The following is a 23045-nucleotide window of genomic DNA, read 5'->3' as shown; positions in this document are numbered from 1 at the left end:
AAGTTTGTGCCATCTCATTAAGCCCTCACGAGCCAGTGAAAATGTATTTATTGCTTTCTTTTACCATCATGATCCTTCCAAACCTTGAAGAGGTTCAGCAAGTGACCCTTCCATTGTGTGAACAGTACTAAAGAGAGACTTAACTTCTCAAATATCTTTTTAGTAAACCCAAAATTGTAAGCTGTGTTATTGTATAAATGCTTAATTAGGGAGCTCTAGCTGTTCAATGGAGACAGTTTCTTAATTTTGCTTTGTAGTTTACCTCCCTATCCTTCCTCTTCCCCAAACATGTACTGCAGATCCCATCGGCGAAGAACCCAGACCAGGAGGCAGAAAACAGAAGACCAAAGAATACTGAGTGAACCAGCTGCTGAAGAAACTCCTGGAAAAGATGTGACTGAAGATGACACCAAAATCAAAGAGGAACACAAAAGAACAATGGACGCAGAAGAGCACAGCAAACCCAGCAAAGTTACAATCTTAGACCTAGACCAAGGTGACTTCACAGATGATTTATTTAATCACCATTTTTCAGGTATGTGTATGAGGCTGCTATTATATGCTTGTTTGTTGGTGAATTCGCATGTTTTTCTCAGTAATGAAGATGGAATGGAATAAGGCTCAGTGGTAGAGTTACCTGAACAAAGGGTATACCTATGATTTCAACCTGCATATGTGTGCGTTTTGATTCACTTTCCCCCACCATGTATTTTCCCCTTACCGAAAAGATCTTGCTCCATTTTCAACTCTGCTACACTGAATCCTTAGGTACACCTCCCAGAGGAATTAATGCACATTATAACTTGAAATCCAATAATGTCAAAACATAACATCATTGTTTTTCTTCAGGTAAGCTTTTAGCCTGTCAACTTGAAGAATGTCAATGTTGTAGATTAAAATATTTTCTTTTTTTTAAGCTGTATGTCAGCGACTACCTTTCTTATTTTGAGTACACCTTGGATTATCTGCAAGATAATCTGCTATTCTTCAATAAAGCCTTCTCATTCCACTTGAGATCATTTCTACTAGACTCAGACATCTTAATTTTTTCTGAATTTCCAGGAAATTTTGAATTAGCAGTAACTCCGAGGCAATCTTTGTGTTCTCTCTAGCACAATTAAACTTAGGTATTGGATTTGTGTACCTGCTCATTTCACTTAGTGCCTAGTAATGATAGTCTTCAACACATGCTGGAAGTTGCACATTCAAAGTACTGTCAAAGGAATCTTGATGTGTTCTGTTCTAATTGGCTCCCGTGACATTTAATGGAATTACAATCACTGAATCCCATGCTGTCAAAATCCATTTGATCTGAAACTGAACTAGACTAGCCATATAAAGAACGCAAGAGGCTGGGAATTCTGTGGCAAGTAACTCCCCTCCTAACTCTTCAAAGCTTGTCTACCACCTACCAGGCACAAGTAAGGAACGCAATGGAATACCCCTCACTTATCCAGTTGAGTACAGCTCCGCAGTGCTCAAGGTTATCCTGGACAATAGCAGCCTGATAGATTGGTAACCCAACCACTAGTTTGAACATTCATGCCTTCCATCTTTGAACTTAAGTGGTAGTCCTGTGCAGCATTAACCCTGTAAATTGCAGCAACACATCCAGACCCCTTCGGCAGTACTTTGAGCCCGTGACATCTAGCATCTGGAATGAAAAAACAACTGACCCTAGGGCTGAGCTCCACCTGCAAGTTCCCTTCCGAATATCATGATTAAAAATTACTGCCGCTGGGTTAAGATGCTGAAACTCCCTCCCTAACAATGCTATGGGTGAAGCTGTAACAGTATGAAAAGAATGCTCACCATGCCTGTGCATGAAGCATTAGGAATTGGCAATATCTGCTTGTTTAGCCAGTGATGCCCACATCCCCTGACTAATCAATATTTTAAAAACATTTTATGAAAAGAGACTCATATTTTCATTCCTGTCAGTTTGGTTTAAACTTGACCTAGTCCCAACTCTTCAGGCACTGGATGACATATAACAAAATGTTCTTAAATTCTAAGCTGTAACAAATTTAGTCTTAAAAATGTGAAAGCTTTAAAGTAGGATGTCGGCAATGCTGTCCATTTGGTGCATCAAAGAATTGTCAGATAATTTTTGAATCCAGCCTCCATTCCCAACTTCTAGATTCTCCTTAAAGTAAAAATTAAAGCAGAAAAAACCCCACAGAAATCTGTTATATTTCTTTTTTGAAAGAAATCTCAAAGCATAGCTCAAAATTACACAGTTAACATTTTCAGCTTGGAAGTTTATTAACGTTTTTGTTTGTAGGTCCAATATAATTTGCACTTGGTTGTCTGTGGTCTGATATTTCTAGGCTTACTGACCTCAAATAACGTTATTTTAATATTTTGTTAAGTGTTCCAAACTCATTGGCATCTGGTAAACCACCTTGAGTCTTGAATTCAGGAACTTGAGGCAGCATTTACACCACCCTTATTTAAGGACATTGTCATGACATTAGGTAGAATTGTTCACTTTTTTCCAAGAAATATTATTTTAAATTGAGCGGCTTCTTGAACTATTTATAAATTGTAATGCCCCAACCGTTAAATATGTCCTTCTCTACGGGTGGTTGAAGTCTCTCACTTGTTTATTTTATTGGATACAGTGAGATGTAATGAATTGTAATAGATCTAAATAACCTTACCCTTAACGAGTAGGGTATTCTGACCAAAATACTGTGTAACCTATATTACCTACACTTCAGTGCTAGAACTTTTTGAAACACTGATCAATAACAATTTTTTTCTTTCATATTATAAACAAACAAACAGTTATGTTGTTTCTTTTGCAGCTGCTGTAAATAGGATGTTACTGTATAATGTGTGAGACCAGATCTGAGAAATGTTCATTTTCCAGTTGCATTCTTGGAGGGAAGCCTTGAATGTGTTATATCCAAGACCAGATTCTGCATTCCTGTAGCCATTGTCCCAAGTCCTAGACCTGTTTCATGTAGAGACCACAATTGACAATAAGCACCTCTTGATTCTGTTTGATCTTCGACTGGCTCAGAATGCCATTTATTTGCCACATTATCTGATGGATAATTTTCTTACTTGAGTGTCTCAGCTCTTGAAAATTTTTACCTACTTATCCTTTTTGTAGGTTACTTCAGCATCATTGATTGAACTTTCGTAAATGTAACTCAACTATAAGCAGATAACTTACTGAACATAGAACACCAAACATTTTGTTCCTGAACAGCTGCATTAACTGTGTTTGTTCTTCGGAGTGAATGGACGGAGACTGTTCAACATTTTAGTAATCTTTCAATTAATAAACTTGCATGAGTCCATTGGCAGTGAAAGAATTTTGCAGAAAATTCTTTCAGTTGTTATGCCAGGAAAAAGTGTGTCTGTGTTAATACATATATAAACAAAGTGTAGTTATTTTTAATAGGTTTGCTGTTTCAAATTATTTGGCAAACCACCATTTGAGTACACTGTTCCATGGTTGAATGTTTTACTGCAGGTTGCCAGGAAATTGTCAGGCATTAGAAATTCTCCTTTTGAAGTTGATTCATTATTATAGATCTCTTGTCCTGTATTTTTAGATCTCAGTTGATATTTTTGACATTCACATGGCTCAGCCTTTTTCTCTTCATTTGAAATTTCTTTCATGATTCAGTTTCCCACAAATCTTGGTCAAGGACTTTGACCACTGTACACTTGTATACACTGAGCACTCGCATAGTTAACTGAAATTGGGTGATTGGAGAAAGTCTTACTGAGAAATTCCAGTGGGGATTGGAGTGGTAGATTGATCTGGTAGAAAAGTTCCATATGACAATAATTGATACAAGAGTAATTACCTTAAAACTACCTTATGCTGAGATTTCTTGTCAAACCATTCAGGTGTATATATGAAGGTAAGGCAAGTAAATTGTTGAATTTGCACACTGCCTTTCATAACCTTAGAATATTCCGAGATGCTTCTTTGCCAGTATGAAAAAAAAAAGCACTTGCCAACTTATGGATTGTAATGACCAAATGCTATACTCAAATACTGGCTAGTTGTTCATGCTGTCCTGTCTCTTCATTAAAATAATGACTAAGCTCTTCCCTATCTTTCTGAAATGACAAGTGAGGGCTGTATTAACAGCTTGTTCAAAGAACAGAAGTTTTAACAATGCAGTATTCCTTCAATACAACACTGGAATGTTAGACTATAGATTTAGGTGCCTAATTCTCTAAAGTGTGACTTGAACCCGTGACCTTTTGCTCATGTAATAGAGCTCTGACACTGAACAACAGCCAACATCTAAGATAATTTGTTTGATTTTTTTCTTCTCTGTATAGCAATTTTGATTGTATACCATTATAGACACTGTCCTACGAGGAAATCAGAGAAAGTCTGTTTCATTTCTGTTTCTTGAACAGCTAATGGCAAGCCACTGAAAACATATTCACGTTCCTCTAAATCTAAAAGTGAAAAGAAAAAGAAACGTGTGGAAACAGATACCGTAGCAGCACTCTTAACTGACGGTGCTGAAGCTACTGAACCATCCAAAGCAGAATCATCCCAGGCAGATTCTCCATCTGCATCAGCAAGTATGCAATCAGACAGTTTTACTGCTGAAGATGAATTTAAACCCAGAGCTAAAGCTACTATGATGTATGTGCTACCTAAATCAAAGAAGGTGGTGTTCGACAAGGAGCACATGTCCTGTCAGCAGGCTTTTGAGCAGTTTGCCACCAGGAACAAACTACCAATGTGGAAGGAATCAGAGATAAGCAGTGACGGAGTAACCATGGAGGAGGAGGCGAGTGACCATGAAAGTGTGGATGTCAGTTTTGAAACTACTGAAGTGCAGGTACAGCATTGATAATGAATTTATTTAATGGGTTTATATTCGATTATTTTACTGTGATAAGAAACATCTGTACTATTCACAAATGTAGCATGTATCCAGGCATTGTCAATCATTACAAGGATGAAGTTCAATTTAATACCCTCTCAGCTATGAAAAACGCAGACAAAGCTCATAAGAATTTAAAAGAATGACTGACTACCACTTTTATTTGGATAGATGTGCTGCCAGACTGCTGCTGTTTTTATATTCAGAGCTGTTGTGACTGTGTTCTATTTTTACACTGAATGTTGTTTTGAAGGCTGGAAATTTTCATTTTATCAAGCTAGAAACAATTAATCCTCTCAACACCGAAGTTTCTATAACAATTGTTGCACTGCAAAGCTACCAAAGTGTCTCAGTAAGCGAATGTGAATCATCTGTTTTTGAACAGTAATGAACCAGACGATTCTGGATAATACGCCTTGAAGAAGGAAATGGTCATGGATAGCAGAGACAATATAACCTTGAACAAACTGTTTTAGTATGGGATTTTCTCTCCATGTCATTTTTTTTTAGCTGGACAAAGTTATCGTGGTTTCAGTTTAGAACTGAGGGCTGTGCTCCAGTTTTTACTGAGACCTGTTTGCTCTGATGATTTGGATGGGCAGTGGGTAACCCTGTGACACTATGTACAAACACTGAGGAGCATTATATTTACCTAGACCCGCAACGAGGCAATTCTGTGTTTCAGTGATAGTAGGAATGCAGATGCTGGATAATCTGACATAACAAGGTATAGATTAGATTCCCTACAGTGTGCAAATAGGCCCTTCACCCAACAAGTCCACACTGCCCCTTGAAGCATCCCACCCAGACCCATCCCCCAATAACCCACACACCCCTGAACACTATGGGCAATTTAGCATGGCCAATCCGCTGAACCTGCACATCTTGGGACTGTGGGAGGAAACTGGAGCACCTGGAGGAAACCCACACAGAGACACAGGGAGAATGTACAAACTCCACACAGTCGCCCAAGGCCGGAATCAAACCCGGGTCCCTGGCGCTGTGAGGCTGCAGTGCTAACCACTGAGCCACCGTGCCACTGGTGGGGAGTGCCAGTAAAGGTGAGTGTAGGTGGGGAGTTAGTCCCCTTGACCACCGTCCTCCCTGGACTGACCTATCCTCTCCCTAACTCCCCACCTACATTCACCTTTACTGGCTCCATCCTCGCCTCTTTGACCTGTCTGTTTCCTCTGCACCTATCTTCTCCTCTATCCGCCTTCCTCCTCTCTCCCTGTTTATTTCAGAACCCCCTTCCCCTCCCCCGTTTCTCTAGAAGGGTCTTCTAGGCCTGAAACGTCAGATTTCCTGCTCCTCTGATGCTGGCCTGCCGCGTTCATCCTGTTCTACACCTGGTTATCTCAGGCAATTCTGTGTTCCTTCCCTTGTCTGAAGGAATTCAAAAATAATAAAGCAGCAGTCCCTCAACTCTTAATCCTTTATTCCAAAAATAAAACGCATATCAACTGGGCCAAACTTAGGAATATGGGCTTGCTGTTTATTCATTTTCATCTGCCCTCAAAAAAAATTTCAAAAGGATTACATAATCTGTCCCTTTAAATCATTCTCTCCCTTTGATTCACTGTTGCTGGTAAATCCTTTTACTGAATGAGTCCTCTTCCCTTAATTTTCCATGTTTGACTTTTTTGTAAGAAAAACCCAGACCTTTAAAACTCCTCACTCTGAACTTATGTCTGTCCTTTCTGTTTTTACTTTATTTTGGTGTTTTTACACACACACATGCGCATACATATTTCCTATATAAATGAAATTTACCTTCTAAGTGCCTCTTTTACAGAAGCAAACTGCTGCTACGTTGAGAGATATAGGCCTGAAACGTCAGCTGTTGTGCTCCTGAGATGCTGCTTGGCCTGCTGTGTTCATCCAGCTTCACACTTTATTATCGCAGCTACATTGATACCTGATTTATCTACTACTTTAAGTATAGTTTCAAAGTCATGAGCAGTAATTTTAGGACTAATATCTGGAAACATTCTCACGCAGTATGAACATTGTAAAAAATAAATTTCAGGACAAACCACTGTAAAACCAACTACTAACTAGAATCAATCAAGCAATTCTTGAGACTTGCTGTTGAAGCAGTGAGTGGCTGAATTGCCTTCCTCATTCATTGGTACATTGTCATTTTTCTGAAAGCTGATTTACCAAAACATTTGTACAGTTATGGGTATTTCAGAATAAAACTTCAATATACATATATAAACGTTTAATATTTAAGATGTTAATCTGGGTATTTTTCCTAAATAAAGTTAGCATGCTGTTTATTTTAAGCTGGGCAGAAATAGTTGGATGCAAAATTAGTTCAGTGACAGTTAGCAGAGGGTGATAGTATACACGTTTCTGTGACTGAACAGTTATTTTCAGAGGAATCCTACAGGGCTCAGCATTGGAGCCCTTACTGTTCATATATCTCACAAGCTCCAAATTAAATAGAGGGCATGATTAAGAAGCTTACAGATGTAGAAATTGCTGTGCCTGTAGACTGTAGGCAGATATGAGTGATTGCTCTGGTGAGAAGAAGAGTAGCAAATGGAATTCAGTTTGAAGAAGTGTGTAATGCATTGGGAAGATGTATAAGGAAAGGGAATTCATAACAAATGAGAGAATACTGTGATGGTGTGCTGCAAAAAGCCTTTTTTTAAAAAATTATTTGGAATGTTTTTTTCAAGACAAAAGTCGGAGTGCTGTGAAAGAGTGTTCGTTGGTTTTCAGATTATGGCATCATTAGGCTTCAGGAAGTGCCCTTGTTACCTGAGGTTGCCATGGCGATGAACAGGCAAAAAGCAAAGAGTAAAATGAGAGCTAATTGCAGTGGTGTTATGTTCAGCCTGTTTCTGTAGCAAATGATTAACAATGCCTTCAAAATTAATGTAAAGAGGAAGCAACCAAGGTCTCTGAATGGAACAGTTTTCTGGTTGACAGTCTTTAAACAGATGCTGATGTTGAAGTAGGTCTGTGAAAATAAAGAAACTGTTATAGGTTTCAAGATAATAAAATGTGAGGCTGGATGAACACAGCAGGCCAAGCAGCATCTCAGGAGCACAAAAGCTGACGTTTCGGGCCTAGACCCTTCATCAGAGAGGGGGATGGGGGGAGGGAACTGGAATAAATAGGGAGAGAGGGGGAGGCGGACCGAAGATGGAGAGTAAAGAAGATAGGTGGAGAGGGTGTAGGTGGGGAGGTAGGGAGGGGATAGGTCAGTCCAGGGAAGACGGACAGGTCAAGGAGGTGGGATGAGGTTAGTAGGTAGCTGGGGGTGCGGCTTGGGGTGGGAGGAAGGGATGGGTGAGAGGAAGAACCGGTTAGGGAGGCAGAGACAGGTTGGACTGGTTTTGGGATGCAGTGGGTGGGGGGGAAGAGCTGGGCTGGTTGTGTGGTGCAGTGGGGGGAGGGGATGAACTGGGCTGGTTGAGGGATGCAGTGGGGGAAGGGGAGATTTTGAAACTGGTGAAGTCCACATTGATACCATATGGCTGCAGGGTTCCCAGGCGGAATATGAGTTGCTGTTCCTGCAACCTTCGGGTGGCATCATTGTGGCAGTGCAGGAGGCCCATGATGGACATGTCATCAAGAGAATGGGAGGGGGAGTGGAAATGGTTTGCGACTGGGAGGTGCAGTTGTTTGTTGCGAACTGAGCGGAGGTGTTCTGCAAAGCGGTCCCCAAGCCTCCGCTTGGTTTCCCCAATGTAGAGAAAGCCGCACCGGGTACAGTGGATGCAGTATACCACATTGGCAGATGTGCAGGTGAACCTCTGCTTAATGTGGAATGTCATCTTGGGGCCTGGGATGGGGGTGAGGGAGGAGGTGTGGGGACAAGTGTAGCATTTCCTGCGGTTGCAGGGGAAGGTTATAGGTTTCATACAGGTTTGAAACAGCAGATACCTGAAGACGGGAAGAACAAGGGATTGTGGTTTGGACAAGACCCATTACAACTGTTTGTGTTGCTGTAACCTACCAGAGTGTTTTGAGGTTAGAAAAGGAGTCTTTGGAGATTCTGTACAATCAGGACTACTGTGGTGTGAAAGAGGATTTGGAGATTTGTACCTTGCAAATAATAACCTTGGCTGGGACATTTGATAGGCTGCAGGTCAATGTTTGAATCTTATACATTTTAGTTTGTTTGCTGCATTAAAATTTTTAAAAGTGAAATGCTATCCTGCAGTTTTCTTTGTTGGGGTCATGGACATTCATTTGTTTTCTTTGGAAGAAAATTATCATACATTTATTGTTCTAACAAGAAAAGTTCGTGCTCGGTGATGAAGAAGGATTACAGAATGCTTTCTTTTGTTAGATGAAGCATAGGGTAAAGGAATCGGGGAACAAAATGGTTATAGCATAGAGTTCAATCTTGCTAGCCAAGTTTAACCAAATTGACCACAGTCAACCAGCCTGGTTTAAAATTGAAATGAAACTTGGCAATCAGCTTATAATAATCCAGGTAATGATTTTACAACGATAATACCTTTACCAACAGAGTATACTTGACAATCAGCACTCTTTACAAGATAATGTATGGTTTAGAAGGGGTGGACGCTAGGAAGTTGTTTCCGTTAGGCGGGGAGACTAGGACCCGTGGGCACAGCCTTAAAATTACAGGGGGTAAATTTAAAACTGAAATGAGACGACATTTCTTCAGCCAGAGAGTGGTGGGCTTGTGGAATTCATTGCCGCAGAGTGCAGCGGAGGCCGGGACATTGGATGCCTTCAAGGCAGAGATCGACACATTCTTGATCTCAAAAGGAATCAAGGGCTACGGGGAGAGTGCAGGGAAGTGGAGTTGAAATGCCCATCAGCCATGATTTAAATGGCGGAGTGGACTCAATGGGCCGAATGGCCTTACTTCCACTCCTGTGTCTTATGGTCTTTCGTCTCCCCACATCAAATACAGTTTAAATGTGCTTTTCCTCTCATGCTGGTATTTTTTGTGAATTATCCTGATGAGTGCAAAATGAAATGCTTTGACAATGTGTCCTTTCTCAGCAATCTTTTTATTTGTTTGTTTGCAGGATGTGGACATTATTGGATAGGCCCCACTTGTACTTGAGAAGTTGATAGTGAGCCACCACTTTCAAATACAGCAATCCATTTGGTATAGGTACACCTAATGTGTTATTATGGAATGGATTCTAGGATTTTTAAAAAGCAACAATGCAAGGATGGCAATATGATTCAAATCAGAGGGGAAGCTTGCACATAGTGGTCCTTTTTCTATTAGTTAGGGTCTCAGGTTTTGATATGTATTGACAAAGGAATTTCTGGTCAATGATAAGCTCCCCACAATGTTGTTTGACGAAGTCAGGAATTGTAAAGCTGATTTAAATATCAACAGGAGAGTGTTAGATTCTCTTTGGTTGACGGTGGTCATTGCCTGGCATGCATGTGGCACATATTGTTTGCTATTTATCAGCCCAAACCGGAATTTTAGCCACATGACTGAAGGAAATTTGTGATCTCGGAAGCTTTTTATGACAACAGTTTCACAGTCACCATTACTGAAACTAACTTCAATTCAAGACTTAATTGACTCCAAATTCCATCGCTTGCCCATGAGATTTGAGCCCATGTCACCAGGACATGGATGAGCAGGTGTTTGGTATCCCATTTCACTATAGAGTAACATATAACATCCCAGAAGCAGCAATAAATTGTGAAATGAAAGAGAAGAAAGAACTCAGAAAAATTGTGATCACCAGAGTAGTGATGCTGAGTAAATGATTGGAGCTGTAGGCTGTCAAGTGCCTATGCACTGATAGGCTTCATGTTAATAAATTGAGGAAGTTACTAATATCTTGATTTGGGGATGGCTTAGTTAGATTGGAAGGTAGTGAATGTAGCTCCTTTATTCAAAAAGGGACGTGGACAGGAAACTACAGGCCACTTGGCTCAACGTCTATCGTAGGATAACTTTTAGGAGACATTATCAAAGATATTTTAGCAAGGTACTTGGACAAGCTCAAGGTAATCAGGCAGAGTTAGCATGGCTTTATGCAAGAGAAATAATGCTTGACCATAGTTTTTTGAGATGATAATGTGTTGTAGCTTAAGCAGAATCATTGGAGATGCCAAATTTTGATTTCCAGAAAGCATTTAACAAGGTGCCGCATTAAACATGATTGTAGAAAATAAGTGCTCGTGGTGTAAGGTTTAGCACGTTGGCTTAAGAATGAGATTGGCTGGCTAATAAGAAACAGAGAGAGGTGTAAAAGGGACTTTTTCAGGTTTGCAAGGTGGTACGAGTGGTGTGCCACATGCATGTGTGTTGGGACATCAGCCATTTACAATTTATATGATGATTTGGATGACTGAACAAAGGGGGTTACCAAATTTTCTGATGAGACAAAGAAAAGTGAGAAAAGTTGTGAAGACGTCACAAAATCATAAACTTGTATGAACACGGCAGGCCAAGCAGCATCTTAGGAGCACAGAAGCTGACGTTTCGGGCCTAGACCCTCCTTCAGAGAGGATGAAGGGTCTAGACCCGAAACGTCAGCTTTTGTGCTTCTAAGATGCTGCTTGGCCTGCAGTGTTCATCCAGCTTCACATTTTGTTATCTTGGATTCTCCAGCATCTGCAGTTCCCATCATCTCTCAACTGGAATGAATGCAGTCAGTCCGGGGAGGACAAGAGAGTTGCAGAGGGATTGACCTATCCCCTCCCTTCCTCCCCACCTATGCTCTCCTCTCCACCTATCTTCTCCCCTATCCAGTTTCGGTCCGCCTCCCCCCGCCATTTATTTCAGAACCCTCTCCCCATCCCCCTCTCTGATGAAGGGTCCAGGCCTGAAACGTCAGCTTTTGAGCTCCTGAGATGCTGCTTGGCCTGCTGTGTTCATCCAGCTTCACAGTTTGTTATCTCAGATTCTCCAGCATCTGCAGTTTCGATTATCTCTGATCACAATTTTAACCTCACTGCAAAGCGTCTTCCAGGGATGCCTAACATTAAGAAGTTACCCTCCTCCCTCCAAACCAACCCCAGGGAGTGTCTCTCCCACTGCAACACTCTTGTCCTCCCCGGACTGACCTATTCCCTCCCTACCTCCCCACCTATGCTCTCCTCCCCACCTATCATCTCCTCTATCCATCTTCGGTCTGCCTCCCCGTCTCTCCCTATTTATTTCAGAACCCTCTCCCCATCCCCCTTTTCTGATGAAGGGCCTAGGCCCGAAACATCAGCTTTTGTGCTCCTGAGATGCTGCTTGGCCTGCTGTGTTCATCCAGCTTCACACTTTGTTATCTCTTAAACTTGTATTGCCAGCTTTAGTCAGTGGGCGAAGATGAATGATGTAAGAACTGTGAAGTTGCCTACTTTCACAGGAAGAATTTTTTTAAAAACATGTTATCTAAATAGAGATTGCAGAGCTCTAAGATGCAGCAGGATCAGGGTTACCTTGTGTGTGAATTGCAAAAGATTAGTATGCAGGTATGGCGAGTAATTAGGAAAGCTAATTTGAAACCATTCATCATCAAGGGAATTGAACACACAAGTATGAAGGCCATGTTTCCATTATACAGGCCACTGAAGAAACCACGTTTGGTGTACTGTGCACAGTTATTGGTTACCTTGTTTAAAGAAAAACTTAAATCCTTTGGAGCCAGCTCAGAAGGTTCATTAAACTATTATCTGGAATGGGCAGGAAAGGCTGGATAGCCTGTGTTTTTTGTATTCTTTTGGCATTTAGATGACTAAGAGATGACTTTATTGGGACAAAATCCTGAAGGGTCTTGGTGGAGTATATGTAGAGATGTGGATTATGAGAATCTAGACTAAGGTAATTATTACAATCAGGGTTTGTTCAGTTAAATCAGTAGTTAAGTGAATTTTTTTCCCCCCCCCTCTGAGGGTCGTGAGTCTATGGAACTCTTTCCCTGTAAAGGTGGTGAAAGCTAAGTCCAGTAATATTTTTCTCACAGGTGAATAGATGCTTCATAAGCAAACTGTTGAAAGGTTATCGGGCGAGGTGAGAATTGAAGTTACAATCGGATCAGCCATGATGGAATAGGTTCAAGGGGCTTCTGACTCATATTTGTCCATTTATCGAACATTAGCCTGGGCCTTTGGGTTACTTATCCACTGATGTTGCCACTTTGCTATCACCTCCCCCTTAATAACGAATGTTATCTAAGTAACTGAACTTCCTCATCCCTGGATTTTGTTTCTTGCCTCTCTGTTTTGTACCTCGCTTAAAGCCTTCACATTCTTCTGAAAATGTACCCTGACACAAGACTAATACTTTAAAATGACATAAAACAATAATTTAATGTAATCTCTAGGTTTTAGTGCTCTAAACCTCTACCCATTAAACTCTGGATATTATATGCATTATTAACCACACTCCCAACCTGATATGTCACCTGTAATGATCTTTACACATGTGTGCTCAGGCCCTTCTGTTCCTACATGTCCTTTAGAAATGTTTCTTTTATTTTATATTGACTTGCTGCATTCTATCAAAATTAATCACGTCACATTTCTCTGACTAAATTTCATGTGCCACTTGTCCACCCTTTCTGTCACTTTCTGGTGATGTAACCTTCAGGATATAGGCTAACAGTTGATGAATGGGACTACACTGGGTAGCATTTATTTTAGCTGGTAGAGGATGGAACTTATTGCATCCTTTTTATTTTCAAATTTGTTCACTGAGCATTGTTGACATGGCCAATATTAATTGCCTGTCCCTAATTTCCCATGCTGGTAAGAATCAATGACATTGCTGTGGGTCTGGAGTTACAAGTATGTGAGATCAGATAAGAGCAGCAGTTTTATTCCTAAAAGGCATTTGTGAACTAGTATGGTTTGAAACTTGCCATAGTTGGTATTAAGCTAGTTTTATATTTGTATTTCTATCTCTATTTAATGAATTCCAGATTCCATCAGCTGCGGTGGATTGTTTCAAATCCTTGTTGTAGGAATAGTAACCTAGGGTTCTAAATTGCCAATGGAGCGATATTGCCTCTATGTCACCACAAAACCACATCCACCCCATCCACAAGTTCGCTGTTGTAGGTATTTATGTCTCTGAAAGAATTCAATAACATGATAGAGTTACAACCCTAGATCTTTGTTGTGCTTTCTAATATCCAGCACATTTTGTGCAGAACGCACATCCCTGTTTGTAAAATGAATTGCAAGTCCAAAGGTCAATATCTATATAGGCATAATAAAAGCTGGAAATGCTGTAGTCTGGCAACATCTATGGAGAAAGAAACAAATGTAATGTTTTAGATTGTCACAGAGATAGCAGGAACTGCTGATGCTGGAGAATCTGAGATAACACGGTGTGAAGCTGGATGAACACTGGGCCAAGCCTTTTTCTGAAGAAGGGTCCCAACCCGAAACGTCGAGCTTTCCTACTCCTCTGCTGCTTGGTCTGCTGTGTTTATCCAGCTTCACACTGTGTTATCTCTAATGTTTTAGGTTGATGAACATTCATCAGAAGTCCTTTTGAAATGAAAAGGCCATAACCTTTTGAGATGAACTAAACCTGGTGCTTTCTAGTGACATGCATAATCTGATTTGAATTCTAATTTATGGTGACCAGTTTATGGTACAGAATAATCTAATGGTCTTTGGGATTGCACGTCACTATAATGACTGTGCTGTTTATTGCCTTCTGATTTTAATTTCAGTTTATAAATTGTATCTCGTGTGCCTTATGCACAAGATTTATAATAATCAAAGTTTACACTTGTTTTAGAAGCCGAAACTGCAATACTTTGTTCAGATGTATTTGTATGAGAAACAAAGTGAAACCAGTCTATCTGGCATGGCTGAGTATGGCCTTAGTGGGATAAAGCAAAAACTGCAATACAGCACTTGTCAGTTACTATACTAGCAATAGTTTAAATTAAGACTTTTTGCATTAATACCAGTTAATGAAGGCCATTTATAAATATTAGTGGATGCTTTAAATCGATCAACTTTGGAACTGATACTTGCATGAAAGAAAAGTGTTGAAAATCATTGGTTAACGTAGCTGCCAGAGTAGCTCAGTGACTAAATACACAGCATACTATGATAGTGACCAGAATGGTCCTGGATAAAGCTACTGACATAAGTCAGTGTGTTTACAGTCAGGTGCACAACGTTTGGTTTCGGATCCCCATCTCACTTTTTGTTGAGGAAGCATGTAGGAAAATGAATATGTGAACACTGAGCTAAAAAAGGGCATGTGTTGTCAAATCATGTCACACTGTCTAGGTTCACATGAGAACGTCTGCCTCAATCATATCTATCCTAATGCAGCAGAGAGATAGAACAATATGACCTTTTACAGTGTGGCTCTGTGTTTTGTTACTTAACCATTGAGCAGAAATCTAGGCATTTTAATTGCTGCATGTTATGTAATTTTTCTGCCTGATTTTGATTGTGTTTTACAGGTGCCCCCAGATTATCCAAAGTTGAAAAAAGAGATCACAAAGAGTCGGCGCCATCCCTTCAGCAAGCCCCCAGCTAGGTCTCCATTGTCTGTTGTCAAACTGGAAACATCCAGTGATGAGGGTAGGTGAATTTCTTCTGGCTCTCTTCCAAGGGAATAAAAATTTCAACACGAGCTTTTTAACATGCTGTACTCAATTAGAAAGTGTTGCCATGAAACTGAAGCTTGCATACTGTTTTATCTTGAAAACCCAAGGTAAATAGCCATCGGCTACAGTGCAAAGCAATAGTGAAGCAGGCTCAGTAACAAAAAAACACAAGGTTATTTAGAGCGTGATTTAAAAAATTGGTAAAGATTGAAGTAGAGGAGGTGACTGTATGAAGAGACTCAATAACATTTGACACATCTTCAGGGGATTTCAATTTTTTTCACAACCATTTAATTACTTCTGCAGTACACATGCTGCTGTTTTTTAGATAAATGAAACTGCTGTTTAGGGCACAGCTAGGTCCCAAAGCAGCAAATGAATGAAACAATTAATCTTTTATAGATGAAAATGCCTGAGGAAAGAGTATAGTATTCTGACTGAGAGGTGATAGGAACAAGCGTGCAGCAAATCGGCATCACTGGTGAAGCCGATGGGGAGAGCAGACTGATGTTTGTTAGAAAGGCAGTCATTATGAACAATTAAAATCCAGCAGCGTGGAGCCCCTCCAGTCTGTTTGAACTGTCAGAACCAAAGTGTGACATCACAGGAAGACCAAGGATGTGATTGGTGGGTATTTCTTGCATGTTTTTCTTGATTGGCTAAATGGCTTAAATCAGGAGACAATATTACAGTTGAAGACTGCATTTGGAAAATTAGTTTTTAAGCTATTTAACACCCAATTAATTAATCAAATAGAATTGAGAGGCTAAACAGGTGAAGTGAAGCAGCTGTAATATGTAGGAACTGCTGGACTCCAGCACAATCCAAGATGACCACATCTGAAGCAAGTGTTAACAGCTTGAGGAACTTTGGCTCAGACCTGATGAGTAGGAATCTGAGCTGTAGACCCTGTAACACATTAAAGAGGGGGAGCGGTTAACTCGTCACTGTTTCAGGACACAACCACCCACTTAGATTAATTATGTTAAATTTAATCACGGCCAGGAATAGGATGATTTGTTTACGAGTGAGGCAGATTATTGGGACCCTGGGCTGTCTTTTGGAGGAGGCTAAGTCAATGTCCTTCTCTAGGAGACATGAAGTTCTTGCTTCTGATGTTGAGGATGCGAGCTGCGGGGTGAAAGAGGAAACTGACCAAAGCCCTGTGCCCCAGTGGCAGGGGAGAGAAGAGAAATGTGGAGGTAATAGAGGATAGCAGACTTAGGGGATGGATTCTGTTCTCTGCAGCAAAGTTAGAGTTGGAAGTTTGCCTGATGCCAAGATTAAAAATGTTTCTTCTGGACTGGACAAGAGCTTGAAGTAGAGGGGAAGGATCCATAATTGTGGTCCAAGTAGGTACCAATAATGTAGGTAGATTAAATTACACAGGTGGTATTCTCAGGATTTTATTACAAAGATGGTAGTCTCAGGATTTCTAATTGATCCATGTGCAAATTGTGTAGGCTATGTAAGACTAAAGAACTAAATGCATGGCTCACAGATAGTTATGAAAGAAATAGGAAGCCATTGGTCAGTAGTACATGGGAAAGAGAGCTGTTCCATTGCAGTGGACTTCATTTGAGCCATGCTGGGACCTATGTCCTGACAAATCGTATTACTAGGGCTGTAGATAACACTAAAAACTGGTTAATTAGGGTCAGAGGATTCATTTGAAGGAAGATTTTTTAAAAAATCAATAAGGCATGAGAGTGCAGAGGCCCAGGATAATGAAGGAGCAAACAAGTGTGATAGGAAGGGGGCAGGAAATATACAAGTAAAAGAGTACAGCAGATGTTGGAACCTCAATAAGTAATCCTGGTAAAATGTCAAAATTTAAGGCTGGAAACACAATTGCTGGAAATCATAAAATGTGAGGCTGGATGAACACAGCAGGCCCAGCAGCATCTCAGGAGCACAAAAGCTGACGTTTCGGGCCTAGACCCTTCATCAGAGAGGGGGATGGGGGGAGGGTTCTGGAATAAATAGGGAGAGAGGGGGAGGTGGATCGAAGATGGAGAGAAAAGAAGATAGGTGGAGAGGAGAGTATAGGTGGGGAGGTAGGGAGGGGATAGGTCAGTCCAGGGAAGACAGACAGGTCAAGGAGGTGGGATGAGGTTAGTAGGTAGGAGGTGGAGGTGCGGCTTGGGGTGGGAGGAAGGGATGGGTGAGAGGAAGAACAGGTTAGGGAGGCAGAGACAGGTTGGACTGGTTTTGGGATGCAGTGGGTGGAGGGGAAGAGCTGGGCTGGTTGTGTGGTGCAGAGGGGGGAGGGGACGAACTGGGCTGGTTTAGGGATGCGGTGGGGGAAGGGGAGATTTTGAAGCTGGTGAAGTCCACATTGATACCATTGGGCTGCAGGGTTCCCAAGCGGAATGTGAGTTGCTGTTCCTGCAACCTTCGGGTGGCCTCGTTGTGGCACTGCAGGAGGCCCATGATGGAAATGTCATCTAAAGAATGGGAGGGGGAGTGGAAATGGTTTGCGACTGGGAAGTGCAGTTGTTTATTGCGAACCGAGCGGAGGTGTTCTGCAAAGCGGTCCCCAAGCTTCTGCTTGGTTTCCCCAATGTAGAGGAAGCCACACCGGGTACAATGGATGCAGTATACCACATGGTCCATCATGGGTCTCCTGCAGTGCCACATGTAGCAACTCTAGTCTTTAAGCCAGTATCCTTAAATAAAGGCACTTTCAAGAAATGAGGAATGCATTGTTGCAGGATGGAGATGCTGGGGAAGTGGACTAAGGAGAAGGTGAATAGTTGAGGAGTGGCAGACTTTTAAGCAGACGCATCATACTGTCAGGAAAAATTATTCAAACCAATGCAAAGGACTGAATGAGATGGATGAATGTCCTGTGGTTGACAGAGATGCTGAAGGAGAGTATCCAATCAAAATCTAAGCTACGGCAAAAGGTGAAAACTAGTGATAAGCTGGAGGTTTGGGAAATATTCGGAACCAACATTGGATGACTGAAAAATGAATGGAAAGGGACAAGATTGATTCTGAAAGTAAATTGACAAGAAATGTAAAATCAGCAAGAGATTTGTTTGAAATATCAAAGTGAATGAGCAGCTAAAGTGAGTTTGAGACCTATGGTAGATGTGACAAGAAAATGACAGATAATTTAAATTAAAGTGCTAATGGGAAGGAACTTCTTAAAACAATCTCAGGAGTCTAGGTATATGATAAATTAATGGGACTGAAGACCAACAAGTCACCAAGATCCAATCACCTGCACCCAAGGGTTTTAAAGAGTCTAGCTGTAATGATAATGGCAGCATTCATCCAAATATTCCAGAATTTACTGGATTCTAGAATGTTTCCATTGGATTGGAAATCTGCCAATGTGATGCCTCTGTTCAAGAAGGAAATTACAGGCCAGTTAGGCTGACGTGTCAATAGAAAATTGCTTGAGTCCATTATTAGGGAAGAAATAGCAGGACATTTGGAAAAGATTGATGAAATCAAACTGAGTTGACATGCTTTTGTGGAAAGGAAATCATGTTTGATGAGTTTGCTTAGAGTTCTTTAAGTGTGTAGCAGAATTGGTAAAAACAAGCTGATAGATACATTTTCTGATAGACTTTCTGAAGAAGGGCCTCAATCCTAAACGTCAGCTTTCCTGCTCCTCTGCTGCCTGACCTCCTGTGTTCCTCCAGCTCTACACTGTGTTATCTCTGATAGATGCAGTGCTTTTGAATTTATGGAAGGCTACATAAGGTGCTACATAAGAGGTATTTGAGGATTGAGGATTAGTTAACACAGAGGGCAGAGACAGGATTATTGGGTCTTTTTCAGTTTGGAAAGAAGTAACTAGTCAAGTGCCACAACAATCAATCCTAGATTATTTACTGAATATACTGATGACTTGGGGGAGAGGGCAGAGTGTAATGCATCCAGATTTGCTGCTGATACAAAAATGGGAGGGAAGGCTTATGAGGTTTAGTGTTAGCAGTAACACCAGTAATCTATTCTCTCTGCCATATAGAAGTTTTAAAGTTGCAGTTCTGGAAAGACTGACCTAACTAATATCAACCACTTCTTTGTTTAAAATATCAACAGCCAATGGCCACTGGTTTGAATTCTAAATTCTTTTTTTAAAAGAATAACACATGAATCTCACACCTTTTTATCTAACCAGTATCAACTGGAATGAAAGATAACGAAGTGTGAAGCTGGATGAACACAGCAGGCCAAGCAACATCTTAGGTGCTCAAAAGCTGACGTTTCGGGCCTAGACCCTCCTTCAGAGAGGATGAAGGGTCTAGGCCCGAAACGTCAGCTTTTGTGCTCCTAAAATGCTGCTTGGTCTGCTGTGTTCAACCAGCTTCACACTTCGTTATCTTGGATTCTCCAGCATCTGCAGTTCCCATCATTTCTCAACTGAAATGAATGCAGTTATACTTGCCTGACTTTGTTCAACTGAAGGGAAAAGAAAATTGAGCTATATACCATCATTTTTATATTCCTACCAAAGTTGAATTTCACACTGTATCACTTGATGTAGTTCGGATTTTCAGTGGCCCGGTGAAAGATGTACAAATCCATGATTTCAAGAGGACTGAGATGTAGACCCAGATTTGAATTTAAAGGAAACTAATGAATATAGCATTTCATCTGTAGCAAAAAAGTGGATGACAAAGTGCATTTGTGCAATCCCACAATTCGAAATGCCATACTGTGCTGCCATTCACAAATAACAGCATGTTAATGCTGTTCCCAGTATTCTGTTCAAACTTGTGCCCAATGTACTAGCTCCCTTATTCCTTCTGGTGCTGCACTTTCTACAGTTAAGTAGAGTGTAGAAGTCGGTTGTCATGAAAATTAATGTAAAGCATGTCCTGATTTCATTGCAGGTGAACTTTTTAAATAATAAGGCTATTTAGGATCTATGACAAAGATTTGAAAAATCCTAGTGTCATTCTTGGGAAAAATTAATACTTGAACTAATGAGCCACAAATGCATAAATTAAACTGAATATGTCAGAACAGTATTGTTCCATTATAACATTCAGCTGTGCTTGATGGGCAGTCTTTCATTTACAAAGCAATTAACATTTGAGATTCTTTACCTTTATAAACCCCAAAGTTGACATTGCATTACAGGAATTTGGAAGTATAAAGATCTGTATGTGAGCGATTGACTAATGAATGTTTTATGCATACATTTCAAAGTTTTTGCAGTGCACCCTCAGTGGTGTGATCTTATCATAAAGAAATTTGGCACAACACTCAGGTTAATAGTGATGAGCTATATTTAGTGGAGTACAATTAAGCTGATTAATTTCCTGAACTGCAAATACATGCCTTACACAATCTTTCTTCTAAAAAAAAGTTTGTCAAAAATAAGGTTTATTGCCTCAATATTTGTCAAGTTATCGGTATCCCAGAAGAATTGTACAGGAACCTTGAACTAGTTTCTTCAGCCAGCAGCTGAAGTATATTAACTCAATAAAAAAAGTTCCCCAGATAATCACAGCATGCTTACTAACTTTAGACATCATGCATTTTGTGATTCAATGGCATGTGTAGTGGAAATGTCAGCTTTCTCGTATTGATCTGCCAATGCAAAGGAGAGATTTCCCAGTGAGAGCTTTTTTGTCCCTTCTCAGTCAACAGGTTAGTAACCTATTGCCATGTTAAAGTTGACCTTTAGAAGAGGAGCACGGCTGCGGCAGTTTATAAGTGTGCATTGGGGCATTATCTGCTGTTCATAAAGAAACTCCTGTTTCTTTTTTCCTTTGTTTTAATTTTGTCTTGCCTCATGTTTTCTTTTTCTTCCTATTTATCAGGTTCCAGGTTAGAATAGTTTACTGTTTGCCTTCCATTCGTTCTGTTGCTGATCATTCATTTTTCCTTTTAATTATTATTTAACTTAGTTATTTTTAAACTCAGGATGTTAGCTTGCCACATTACTGCCCCCATTGCAGCCTTGTAATGCCCTTTATGCAATAAAAATAGAAATTAGCAATATTCAAATAAATCCTTTTGATACAGCTGGAGGGTAATTTCTTAAAAAGTACTTCACTAAAGGAGACATTCAGGCATTCCGAACATACCAATGACAAACGTTGAAAAAAATATTAATTCTATTCTTTCTTCATACATTTGTGTTCCCTTTAAAATCAAATGATTGATAATCATATACTTACACTATGGTAAGTTTTCAAGCCAATTCTTAAATTTGGTACTTAATTTTACATTCTTCCAGTGTTCTGCCTTAATCTTGATTAGAAACTGGCCCCAAATCTTCCGCTACCCCACAGAGATAATTGTTCAACCGTTGCTGTGGTGGGACATTTTGCGGTATGTGCCGTTAGTTCACCTTCTGCAAGCAAACTACAGTTCGAACATAATTCATTCTGCAAATTGCAGAAAATGCCAACTGAAAGCACAATGAGGACCTCTTTCATAGAGTTAACATTGTCTCCATATTTAATCAACAAAAAGGGTTGAGAAGAAAGTTTGGATGATGACGGTTAAAAGGAATCAAACCTTTTATGAAAAGAGTAAGGGAAAGGAAGTTTAAATCGAGAGCAAAAAGAGGAGTGAAAGGAACAATAAGAAAAATATAATTAAAACCAAGTATTTTAGCGTCTGTAACAACAATTTACTACATACAGGAGTAAGATTGAACGGTTTAAATTGTCACCTGGGATGGAAAAATTGATCAGTTTTGCATTAATGATTGTCACATTGATTTGTAAATTTGTTAATTATAAGTCCTAAAGTACTGTAGCAAATATGAGGGAAATCCAGTATGTTCTCCAAATGAATGGAAAAGCTGAGATAAGGTGGCTTTTGTGTGAGGCAGAAGACAGAGATTTGCAACCCTTGGGGCTGACTTTTATGGGCTGCTTGTGGATGGGAAAGAGCTGGGTAGACCCATATGTTAGAACATGTGTTGGCACTCTCCCTGCTGCCAACCTACCCACTCCCATCATAATTTTACAATTGCACTATTATTGCCTGCCTATTGTCTATTCAAAGCCTTAATACTTAAATAAGGACCTCTTCCTATTTCTGTTGTAATTTACTGAGTGTTGGGAGGGAACATTGTCCAACCTGCAGTGTCTAGACTAGTAGGTCGTGTGCCTTTTTCCGGTCATGGTCCAAGTTGAAGAACCCTGCCCAAGGATTTTCTTCCTTCCATCTACTTCCACCATCCCATTCTCTTCCTCTTTGGGTCCGTCCCAAATCCCCCCTCATCCCTTCACAGTTGCCCTTCAGCCTGGCCCAAGTCAGATTTTAGGTGTACGCCATTTCCTTGGCCGACCCGCAACTCTGACAGAGACCACCTGTCCTGTTGGCGTCAACACAGCTGAATCAGTAAATATACTAATTTTTGTTTGCAAGTTAAAAACACATTTTAAGAAGATCCCTGATAATTGCAGCACAATTATTCACTTTAGACATGATGCGGTTTGTGATACTTTGGCATATATGGCAGAAATGTCAACCTTATATTTATCTTCATTTGTAATTTACCGTTGCAAAGGTGAAGATTTCCAGTACAAGTTCTTTTTCCTTCTCAATAAGCTGCAGCCACTGATTTTCCACTGCATGCTAATTAAAGAGTTGTCGCATGAAAGATCAACGGGCATGCCGGCTGAGTGGAGACGGGCTTACC

The 23045-nt window shown here is 40.4% G+C and overlaps 1 protein-coding gene across 3 annotated transcripts in view; it reads left to right on the top strand.

The window, feature by feature from the left end:
- The window catches only part of kdm4b (lysine (K)-specific demethylase 4B), a 453216-nt gene that overhangs the window by 295790 nt on the left and 134381 nt on the right, over nt 1-23045 (top strand). For all 3 annotated transcript variants that reach the window (XM_048559767.2, XM_059638447.1, XM_059638448.1), the window contains exons 10-12: nt 300-535; nt 4396-4829; nt 15272-15392. In XM_048559767.2, the coding sequence (XP_048415724.1) occupies nt 300-535; nt 4396-4829; nt 15272-15392 (791 nt within the window). The remainder of the gene's footprint in view (nt 1-299; nt 536-4395; nt 4830-15271; nt 15393-23045) is intronic.

Source organism: Stegostoma tigrinum, chromosome 30, assembly GCF_030684315.1.
Source record: "Stegostoma tigrinum isolate sSteTig4 chromosome 30, sSteTig4.hap1, whole genome shotgun sequence".
Classification (NCBI taxonomy): Eukaryota; Metazoa; Chordata; class Chondrichthyes; order Orectolobiformes; family Stegostomatidae; genus Stegostoma; species Stegostoma tigrinum.
Note: the sequence above shows the minus strand (reverse complement) of the source record. Positions and strands in the feature narration are given on the sequence as shown.